The 12,090-nt window shown below is 37.6% G+C and overlaps 1 protein-coding gene across 2 annotated transcripts in view; it reads left to right on the top strand.

The window, feature by feature from the left end:
* The window catches only part of ighmbp2 (immunoglobulin mu DNA binding protein 2), a 37,281-nt gene extending 25,512 nt beyond the window's left edge, over positions 1–11,769 (top strand). For both annotated transcript variants that reach the window (XM_066701034.1, XM_066701036.1), the window contains 7 exons: positions 194–376; positions 2,691–2,809; positions 4,876–4,970; positions 7,286–7,409; positions 8,398–9,282; positions 10,255–10,448; positions 11,323–11,769. In XM_066701034.1, coding sequence (XP_066557131.1) covers positions 194–376; positions 2,691–2,809; positions 4,876–4,970; positions 7,286–7,409; positions 8,398–9,282; positions 10,255–10,448; positions 11,323–11,520 — 1,798 coding nt within the window. In that variant the 3' untranslated portion in view covers positions 11,521–11,769. The remainder of the gene's footprint in view (positions 1–193; positions 377–2,690; positions 2,810–4,875; positions 4,971–7,285; positions 7,410–8,397; positions 9,283–10,254; positions 10,449–11,322) is intronic.
* The last annotated feature ends 321 nt before the right edge of the window (positions 11,770–12,090 follow it).

The raw sequence follows: 12,090 nt of genomic DNA, 5'->3' as shown, positions 1-12,090 counted from the left end.
GGTCTTTTTAATGACTGGCTTTTCTTGTATAGATCTCCTTGAATAAAATGTCGTAGCTTTCCAAATGAGACTACATTGTATCTGTTAAGATACTGTTTATATTGCTGTTATTTAAATTGCACTTTCGCTATTAAGCTTCTGTTATTATTGCTGTAATTTCCAAACATTAATTCCATTCTCTTATTTTCTACAGAGCTGCAGCCAAAGGTCTCTCCCTGAGTCTGATGGAGAGACTGATTCAGACGTATGGGGACACAGTTGTGAGGATGCTCACAGTGCAGTACCGGATGAACAGCGCAATAATGCAGTGGGCCTCCGATGAGATGTACGGTGGTAAACTTACTGCCCATTGCTCAGTGGAGGGGCACCTGTTAAAGTAAGTTAAGAAAATAATGTACGTCTGATACTATGCTTTCTAACTTTAGTTGAAACTGTGTTAACACTTAAAGGATATGCTAAATTTCAACTTCTTATTGAGAATCGTACCATATTTCAGTAGCTCAGGCTATATTCAGCCAGTTACCTTTAAATGTACTTCTTGACTTCCCATATCATAAACAAATCTATTGCAAACAAGGATTGTGAAAGGGGACTAGAGTAAATGGGGGGGAAATCCCAGCAGTACAAATTTTAAGAACAATACAGAGATTTAATAGTACACAAGGGGACAGTCCTCAGCAGAGCACTGGAATTTTCACTCGAACATAAACAGGGTTCTGCCCAGTGCTCAGGATGACTGGCGACACTTACATTAAATAACTTCACTGTTGCCAAGCTAAGTACTTCAAACTACATGTTTACTTTAAATCACCACTTGTGTTTGTACCAAAATACACTACAAGTCCTCAAGCAGAACAACAATGCAAGTTGTCAGAGCTGGTTTCAGCAAGATAATTAACTTTGTATATGAGTGTATTTGCAACAGTAATAAAATAAAATGTCCCATCCCCCTTTGGGTAATATTCTCAACTTCAATGCTGCAGTGTTTGTGATGGGCATTTATTTCAGTATTTATTACTGTAAAGGTGAATGGACCTGCTTAGCTGTTCTTGTTGTTACAAAAATCAGAAGCACTGGAAAAACTGGAAAAAACTAGAAGCACACTTCATACAAAGAGTCATGGTGTTCAGGAAGAAACTCCCTAGCCATATTATTGAAGCTGACTCCTTGGGATCATTAAATTATACTCTGGATATTATTTTTAATTGACTACTTACCAAGTCACTGAATTAGCTAGGGCTGCAACAACTAATCAATTAAATCGATTACGTTGATTATTAAAAATCATTGGCAACGAATTTCATCGTCGATTAGTTGGGTATACCGGGCGCAGCTACAAAACAAAAAAAACTTCAAAGATGGCGCTGGCTGCAGCTACACCAGTGGAAAGCCGTGAAAGTCTTCTAAAGTATGGGAGCACTTTACACTGAACACTGCACAGAAGAGAGTTTGCTGCAACATGCGGCACTTTTTATTATTTTATATATTAATTAATTACACTTTGGATCCGTTAAAACCGTACTCGGTACACAACCTTTTCGTTTCTTGAACTGGTATGTGTCAAGCTAAATTCTAGCTACATCAGACAGTAGAGGTACCATTCCTGCCCAGCTCCTCCGTGATAGCTTGCCATGTATTGTCGGTCTATATTTATTTGCTCTGTTGTATAGTTATTCGTGGTTAGACACGCAGATCATAAGTTTTACCAATTCACGTCTTCCTCTTGTGTTTCATTGTCCGATGTCATTTATAACGCACATGAAATCAGATCGAATCGAGCTTGTTTCACAGTCAGTGTGCGAGGTGGGAAAGGGAATATGAACACACTCGTGTTTTTCTCTTTTCACATATGTTATGATCGTATGCATCATCCAGTGTGCATGTAAATGTAAATATTGTGCTACTATGCATACTCGTATTGTATCACATTTCAGGAAAAAACAAAAATCTACCTCCACAGTCCAGTATTGGACTGCTGTGCAAACTATTTGATGTAGAAAAGCCTGTAAACACTGAATTTAATGTTTACTTTATTTTTCATTATTGTGTGTTTTGAGATCAATGTAAAAACACCTGTATATACACTATATGCAATAAAGCCCTTTCTTTTTTCCATATGTTTTCTATAGGTTGTATAACTGGATTTTAAAGAGAGCATTACGAAAGATGAGAACAACTCAAAACTTTAATAAAACGCTTGCATTTAATGCTGGAATTATTTTTATCTGATAAATCGATTAATCGAAGTAGTAATCAACACATTAATCGATTATCAAAATAGTTGTTTGTTGCAGCCCTAGAATTAGCATACTTGTTTGAATGGCCTGCTTTTGTTTGTAAACTTTCTTATGTTTCTTACATATGATGGTGCTACTGATGGCAGGGCTCAGTTGCTCAATTGTTTGGGGTTTTCAATTTATTTTTAAGATAAAGAATCAGACCCAAACAACTATAAATTCCTTCTCTGGTAGGTAGTGTCTTTTGTGTGCTCTCTCATACACTGAATGCTAAAGCCTGTTAATCTGATGATTCAGATTACAATTATGTGTGTATATAAACCCATATAATATACAGAAATATCAGCTACACTTATATAATGAGTCTGTATATAAATGAATTAGTAGGCTGAGGGTTATTTTTGTTGTAACCTTAATCCATTAATGATTTCTATGGCCTTATTAACTGAACAGGGATCTCTCAGGCATGAAAGCCACTGAAGATACCTCCATCCCTCTGCTGCTCATTGACACTGCGGGCTGTGGGTTATTTGAAATGGAGGATGAGGATGAGCAATCCAAAGGCAATCAAGGTAAATGACAATTACTACAAACAGGTTTACAGTTGTGTTTTTATTATTATTTTGTGACAATTAATCTGGCTTTATCCCCATTTTTCTGCACTTTTGAAATAGCTATGTTAAAAGTCCATAAACACTGACCGATCCAAAACAAGTATAAGAGAGACATTTTTCCCAAATTCAAGAAATTCAGCCCATTAATCTCAACCTAGCTATATTTTGTTTAAATTATGAATATATATTTTATTAAAAACCAGTTATTATGCATGGCTTTGCTGATTTTAATTTATATCTAAAAGATGTAACTTTTCATTTTGTAATGTTTGATCCCTGTTATGACATTATATAATTGTAAAATCCTTCATTAAAATAATATGATTGAATGCATGGCTCATATTAAATTAATATTATGACATTTTGATCAACTTTTTTGAATTCGCTTTTCACTTTCTCAGATATATCAACAACATAGAACGTAAAACCAGCATCACCAAAAAATGTAGCCACATCTCATTTTTTAAATATGTGGTTTTACCAAAAGATATTCTCATAGTTTTGTTTTCTGCTGTATTTAGTGTGCAGTGCACTATAGTCCTGGTAATTCATAATTCATAATCTGATACACCGATCAGCCATAACATTATGACCACTGACAGGTGAAGTGAATAACACTGATAATTTCGTTATCATGGCACCTGTCAGTGGGTGGGATATATTAGGCAGCAAGTGAACATTTTGTCCTCAAAGTTGATGTGTTAGAAGCAGGAAAAATGGGCAAGCGTAAGGATCTGAGTGACTTTGACAAGGGCCAAATTGTGATGGCTAGATGACTGGGTCAGAGCATCTCCAAAACTGCAGCTCTTGTGGGGTGTTCCCGGTGTGCAGTGGTCAGTACCTATCAAAAGTGGTCCAAGGAAGGAAAAGCGGTGAGCGGCGACAGGGTCATGGGCGGCCAAATCTCATTGATGCACGTGAGGAGCGAAGGCTGAAAAAGTTAATGCTGGTTCTGATAGAAAGGTGTCAGAACACACAGTGCATCGCAGTTTGTTGCGTATGGGTCTGTGTAGCCACAGACCAGTCAAGGGTGCCCATGCTGACCCCTGTCCACTGCCAAAAAAGTGCCTACAATGGGCACGTGAGCATCAGAACTGGACCACGGAGCAATGGAAGAAGGTGGCCTGGTCTGATGAGTCACGAGTTCAGGGTGTTGCCTTGGCCTCCAAATTCCCCAGATCTCAATGCAATCGAGCATCTGTGGGATGTGCTGGACAAACAAGTCCGATCCATGGAAGCACCACCTCGCAACTTACAGGACTTAAAGGATCTGCTGCTAACATCTTGGTGCCAGATACCACAGCACAGCTTCAGAGGTCTAGTGGAGTCCATGCCTCGACGGGTCAGGGCTGTTTTGGCGGCAAAAGGGGGACCTACACAATATTAGGCAGGTGGTCATAATGTTATGTCTGATCGGTGTATATAAAACAACAATAATCAGCCTGATTCCCAGCCCTTGACAATTCCAAAATATGAATCCCCTCTCCTTTAGCCCATTAGTTTAACAACTACAAGTTATAACCCTAACCCTTATTGAAGTCTGACATTTGTTGGTTATCTACTCCTCACTTTAACCTTTAGATATTTTTTCAATTAAGTTGAATGCTCAGACTGGGGTTAAGCTTCCTTTAGAGCTTCTTTTGAGTTAATAACTGACCTGGTAAATAGACTTCTGTCAGTATTAATGCTGCTTTCCTCCTAGCTGGCCAATGAAAATGGGCAGAGTGACAGATAGGATGTAGTTTCTTTTCTGTCACTGTTTCAGAACTTTTATTTCAGAACATTTAAAATTATATATTGATTAAAAGAAACATACACATAGTAAATACTGTATTTAACTATGTATTGGCTACCTCCACGTTAATATTTATCAGTTTCATCAGAGTTTAGTTCTTTTTTATTATTTACTTAAATCGAATCTGGGTACCCAGATCCACATTTTCTACCCATGCTGTCCTCTAATAAAGATACAAGTTAGTATAAATAAATATGTTTGACTGAACTGTTTTTAATATTTTCTGCAGGAGAGGCTGATATTGTGGCACTACATATAAACAGTCTGACAGAGGCTGGTATCAAAGCCAAGGATATAGCTGTCATTGCTCCTTATAATCTTCAGGTGAGGCATGGTTTTCAGCTGCAATGATATTACATACATGTTGCTGCACATTTATAAAATAATTTAGTATTAAGTGTTTGCATGATTTATTATTGTTTTCAGTATTGAATAAACATAGGTTCCACTTATGGAAATACAGTTTGCCATTATGAAATTTCACATAAGAATCACATAAGGCCACTCCACCCTTACTTCATATTCTGCATACTTATTACAGCTGTGAACCAAATCATATTTCTCTTTCGGTTTGTATAAACACAGAAACCAGAGGTGTCTCTGGCACTGCAGAACCAGGCAGCCTTTCCCTGCTCATGAGTCATGATAAAAACATATTTTGCTTATTTTATTGCTTTTAAGTTATTGATCTAAGGAAGTTATCCCTCCATTTTCTGTCCTAATACACTTATTTAATGTTCTCTGTTCATAGTTGATTTGTTGAGTTAGTTGTTTGAGTTCAGACAGAGTTCAAAAAGCACATAATTTAGATAATCAGATTAGATAATTTAGTTAATTATTTAAATGAGCCCTTAAATAAGGCAACAGAGTTGCATTTTGTGTGCAAATGTCACATCCATAACGCTGGAATTGCCCTTATTGTTAAGCTCCCTTGGAAAATGTTTGCGAGTTTGCACCGCCACATTTGTTAAAGATGTACAGTGAGGGAAAAAAGTATTTGATCCCCTGCTGATTTTGTACGTTTGCCCACTGACAAAGAAATGATCAGTCTATAATTTTAATGGTAGGTGTATTTTAACAGTGAGAGACAGAATAACAACAAAAAAATCCAGAAAAACGCATTTCAAAAAAGTTATACATTGATTTGCATGTTAATGAGGGAAATAAGTATTTGACCCCTTCGACTTAGTACTTGTTGGCAAAACCCTTGTTGGCAATCACAGAGGTCAGATGTTTCTTGTAGTTGGTCACCAGGTTTGCACACATCTCAGGAGGGATTTTGTCCCACTCCTCTTTGCAGATCGTCTCCAAGTCATTAAGGTTTCGAGGCTGACGTTTGGCAACTCGAACCTTCAGCTCCCTCCACAGATTTTCTATGGGATTAAGGTCTGGAGACTGGCTAGGCCACTCCAGGACCTTAATGTGCTTCTTCTTGAGCCACTCCTTTGTTGCCTTGGCTGTGTGTTTTGGGTCATTGTCATGCTGGAATACCCATCCACGACCCATTTTCAATGCCCTGGCTGAGGGAAGGAGGTTCTCACCCAAGATTTGACGGTACATGGCCCCGTCCATCGTCCCTTTGATGCAGTGCAGTTGTCCTGTCAGAAAAACACCCCCAAAGCATAATGATTCCACCTCCATGTTTGACGGTGGGGATGGTGTTCTTGGGGGTCATTCCTCCTCCTCCAAATACGCCGAGTTGAGTTGATGCCAAAGAGCTCGATTTTGGTCTCATCTGACCACAACACTTTCACCCAGTTCTCCTCTGATTCATTCAGATGTTCATTGGCAAACTTCAGACGGGCCTGTACATGTGCTTTCTTGAGCAGGGGGACCTTGCGGGCGCTGCAGGATTTCAGTCCTTCATGGCGTAGTGTCTTACCAATTGTTTTCTTGGTGACTATGGTCCCAGCTGCCTTTAGATCATTAACAAGATCCTCCCGTGTAGTTCTGGGATGATTCCTCACCGTTCTCATGATCATTGAAACTCCACGAGGTGAGATCTTGCATGGAGCCCCAGACTGAGGGAGACTGACAGTTATTTTGTGTTTCTTCCATTTGCGAATAATCGCACCAACTGTTGTCACCTTCTCACCAAGCTGCTTGGTGATGGTCGTGTAGCCCATTCCAGCCTTGTGTAGGTCTACAATATTGTCCCTGACATCCTTGGACAGCTCTTTGGTCTTGGCCATGGTGGAGAGTTTGGAATCTGATTGATTGATTGCTTCTGTGGACAGGTGTCTTTTATACAGGTAACGAGCTGAGATTAGGAGCAGTCCCTTTAAGAGAGTGCTCCTAATCTCAGCTCGTTACCTGTATAAAAGACACCTGGGAGCCAGAAATCTTTGCTGATTGATAGGGGATCAAATACTTATTTCCCTCACTGTATGACACCCAGCACAGAGGTGGTCCCGGACAACCTATAATTTGCCAATTCACATTTGTGGAATTTCCAAGGAAAGGAATTACATTCTAGATTATTCATTTTTATTTTAAATTAAGCTTATTTACAGATCATTTCTTTCTATTGAAAATAATGACTTCGTACTTTCTTTGAGTTCTCTGAGCAGTGGCATGAATATCAGTTTGGCATTTAATTTCCATACTTGTGGTTCTACATTATTTGTGTTTCCTGGCAGGTGGATATGCTGAGACAGCAGCTTTCTCTAAAACATCCTGATCTTGAAATTAAGTCTGTGGACGGCTTCCAAGGAAGAGAGAAAGAGGCAGTAGTGCTGTCATTAGTCAGATCGAATAGAAAAGGTAAGACCTTGACAAAGCTGTGTTACATCCTTTCTTTTTTACCATCTAAAGTGATTATACTATTCTCTCTCCTTCACCTTCAGTCTGCAATACCTTGTCTCTGGGACAGGAAGTCGGTAAATGGGTGTCATATTTCTGCAATAAGCTATCCCACATTTCCAGTTCTTCACTTAAACCATATATCCAGCTACATCACTTCTTTGTAGAGCAGCAAATAACAATTATTTGACTTGGGCTATTGTACTTAAGAGAGACAAAGGTTCAGCATTGCCAGTTTTAGTACTTTAGGCATTTGTAGTAGTACTTTGCATTGCAATTTAAAAAGCTAATGAAACTTGTAAAACTGTATCTTGGTCCAAGTCTTTATTTTTATCTTATAATTTGATGTTTGATTGTTTTGTTCAGTCCAACAAATATGTCCCTATTGTTGATTTTGTTTTCTTGCTTTGTGGTGTAACACTAATATTCAGGGTCCAAAGTGTTAAATTCTGTTTGATGTAATTCCAGGTTCATATAAGATATAGCTTGATTGACGCCTTAGATGTATACAGTAACAAACATATCAGTTAGGATATGTTACATAAGAAAAGTTGGCCAATGTGGAGCTATCCAAATCCTCATACAAATCTAATATTTGTATATTTATTCTAAACGTACTGTTAAACCCATCATTGTTTAGGTTCAGATTGCTAACCTAAAGAATAAGCACCAAGAATTGTTATTGGCTTTATACATCCTCTGCCTGTACATTAACCACTGTAGCTAAGAAAGAAAAAAAAATGTTCATGTATGCACATGTCAGTTTTGAAGATACTGTGCATATAGTTATTTCATTAATTTATTCCTGCCTTTTATAAAGGAAGGTTTTGGTTTCTTGGTCTTCATCTTATGAAGTGTGTGATCTACATCTTTGACATCAAGATTTCATCCACAGTGTAAATCTGGACTAATTTCACATTCTAATGACATTTTGATTTTACCTTGTCAGGGGAAGTTGGATTTCTGGCTGAGGACAGGAGAATCAATGTGGCTGTGACCCGTGCTAGACGCCATCTAACAGTGGTGTGTGACACACAAACCGTTCGCCACCACAACTTCCTCAAGTCTCTGGTGGACTACATGTCTGTGCAAGGAGAGGTACGGTCAGCCTTTGAGTACCTGGAGGACATTGTGCCCCAGAATTATACCCACGAACCTTCTCAAGACCAGAAAGACGCGATAAAAGACAAAGAATTCAAAGGCTCTTCTTCAGCCAAGAAGGAAAGTAAGCAGAAAGGAAAAAGAAAGGAAATGTTTTGTAAAACGACACAGGACCCTAAGAACAAATTGATGAACAGTATGGAGGCAGCAAAACCTATTCGTAAACATGAAAAGGATGAAGGAACTGCAGAAGGAGGAAAAGTGAAAAACAACTATGAAGAACTGAAGGGAAAGATACTTGATTTTTTGAAAGATACCAAAAAAGCGAAGTTGGATTTTCCTTCTTCCTTGACCTCTCATGACCGCCTATTAGTGCACGAGATCTCAGAGGAGCTTGGCTTAAAACATGAGAGTACAGGAGAGGGAAAAGACAGGCATGTTACTGTCTCCAGAGCAGAGCATGCATGTCTACCGGAGGGGCCATGTATACAGAAACAGGCATATGAGGCTAGGGATTGTGGTGTCTTGTCCTCTGATAAACTTACCAAACAGAAGAGAGAGAAGGAACCCCAAAAGCAGGCTTCAAATGTTCCTCAGTTGGATCTGAAGGAGCTACACTTGCAACGAATGCAGCGAGAGCAAGCAAAAAGGGAAGAGAAGATGCCGCAAAACACAGGAAAGGGAGCTGATGCTCTAGTTCAATCTGCAAAGAAATCAAAAAACACCACTAAAGGTTTGGTACAGTTTGATATAGTTCTCTGCAGTTGACAGTTTTATTACTTATTCTTCCAAACGTTTGGGTTTGCAAAGTTAAAATCCTGAAAACTTTTCAAACACTTTTGTCTTTGACTTCTTTTTAGGACTAGAAGTTGTTTATTGATAAAGCTCAATTCAAAAAGTAAATCTCAGACTGAAAGCCATCGGTATTCAAGGTAGTTTGTACAAGAAAGGTTAAATGTGGAAAAAGGGTGTAGGGGAGACCTCATCAGCAATGCAGTCCTGTTGCTCTCCCAAATCGTATCTATTACTTAAACACTAACTACATTAATTAATAGCATTCAGTACTGTAGCATTACATAAATATAATATAATTAAAAATTAACTTACACTGGAGAATTGTCAATGTAGTCATTTGATCACTTTAAAAAAGATGAAGCCGCAACACTACTGTACCTTCACAATTTGATTAGTTCACACTTTAATGGACATGTATCAATACCTGCATGCTTTCAGTTTCTCCGATCAAGTGTGCCTTCATACTGATACCCTGAATTCTCATAAACATTTTAAAAATAAAAGCTACCAGTTACAGCGTACCTCTGAAAGTTGTTTTTGTAGATATTTCAACAATACAAATACACAGGCCAATACAGTTACTACAATAGTTATTGCGTTGCTTTTTATTTGCTTTGCAGAATGCATTCAATTTTGCCTGTGTGTTTCTGATTTATATAAACCCTACACATTTTCCACTGTAATTATGTAGTTGTTTTAATTAATAACATACATTCATCTCTTTTAGTCTTGAGTGACTTTACTTGCCATGACACAGGTCATCTTGCAAAAGGGAAAGCTGATTTTATAATTTACAAAATCAAATCTAGTGCTTTTATATTTGAATTGCCTAACTGTACATTTCATGGTATATGTTTATATTGGCATTTTGAAGCTAACAATATTAACTTTATTTAATTATTATTTCTAGGAAAGCACCACTCTAATGGAGACATTGCTGCCGTAGCGGCTGCTGCTGCTGATGATTTTGACAAACTCATAGATGCTGTTGTGAAGGCAGAAAGTGTCTGTGGGTTTTCCAAGTGTAAAGCCAGTGTTTTGACACTGGGACAGCTGTGCCCTCACTGTAACAAGCGCTACTGTCTGAGTCACCATATCCCTGAGGTAAGACTGAATCCCACTGCTGTGATGCATGATATCAGTGTGTAAATGTTTTGATTATGGATCAAACCACATAAGTAATGTATTATTCATTGTTGATCTGTATTAAACATGCACTTAACAGTTCCATGTTCCAGCAAAACATAATGTATTTTACCAAATTTACTTCTTGGTTATACTCAATTATCGTGGAGTTTTCTGTTGTTATTTTTACTTATCTAGCCTTATCAACAATTCTCGTTAAGAACCTTCTTTCAGAAATTAAAAAGTGTAATGTGACATTGAATAGACCTAATGGGCCTTTATAATAGTTATTCATTTGCATTTACCCACAATATAATGCTGTAACATGTAATTTAATGCAGACAGCTGTTTTGAAAGTTCTATATTTAGAGTTCCATTGTAGAGCAGTCATCCACTTTCAGTAAAGATGCAATTTATAGCTAAAAAAATAAATTTTACTTTTAAAATCCAAGGGGATTTGAGTACCATTCACACAACTCTTACATCCAGTTGTTTGATTTAAATAGGCCAACACCAGGTAATCCAATTTAACAACTAGGGACATTCAGTGCTTATTTACATAGGAGAGAACCAGATAATTTGAAGTTTTCAAAATTGAATGTATTATTCTAAAATAAACGTTTAACAGACAGAAACCCTAAGGCAAAGTTGGTAGCACAGAGCTAATGAGATCTAGTTTCCTTGTTCCTGTTAAAGTGGTAGGAGTTTTAATATGTAATATGACAATGAGTATCAGACTAGGGCATTGCTGTAATCAATCCTAGAAGATAAAAACAATGGCTTCCACCTCTTAATTCTTTCCAGCCTATGTATACCCTCATGGGTAAATTGTGAATTGTTGATGGCTTTGCAGGTTCATGGATGTGGTGACAAGGCTAAGGCTCAGGCTCGTATGAGGATCAGCAAGGAAGGGGTCCTTTACGCGGGCAGTGGACAAAAGGACAAGTCTGTGGACCCAGCCAAGAAGGCCTATCTGCACAGGAAACTCGATAAGAAACTAGGAGATCTAGCAAATCAAAGAAAAACTAAAAAGAAAGAGACAGAGAAGTGAATGACTTTAAAATTAAAAATCTCTTACACAAAACTCATATTTGCACAGTATTGAGGGGCATGTAGATGTTTCTGTGTAGAATGTATGTACAAATTAAACAGTTTTGAGATGGCTGTAATAATATACACATATATAAATATATATAAAAAATAAAGACTTTTGTGAGTACAGCATTTCCAAGCCTTGTCTTGTATTACAATTTTAAGTTTGTGAGCAATAAACAAATTCTGGCACAGATTTGTGTGTCCATCGTAGCTTCTTCAGTCTTTTTTTCCCCACTCTTTTCTTAATGCATTAACATTTGATGACCATGACACAGTTTAATTGTTACTTAATAAAGTACAAGTGTTTTCAATTTAAGATCAAAGAAAATGTTTAGTTTGAGCACTTTTTTTGTATTTTATTTATATTTTTTTATTTAACTGTATAGACCTACTTTTGATTTATTACCACTCCTGTCACCTAACTATGTGTCTGTGGTTATTTTGTATCATTAACCAAGTGCTCTAAATTAATCTATTATGAGTCCACATAAAGCCAACTCTGTGTAGTGAGTGTCCTGAATATAAT

The sequence above is a fragment of the Amia ocellicauda genome, chromosome 4 (genome assembly GCF_036373705.1).
Source record: "Amia ocellicauda isolate fAmiCal2 chromosome 4, fAmiCal2.hap1, whole genome shotgun sequence".
NCBI lineage: Eukaryota > Metazoa > Chordata > Actinopteri > Amiiformes > Amiidae > Amia > Amia ocellicauda.
This window is presented reverse-complemented; position numbering and strand designations above follow the sequence as displayed.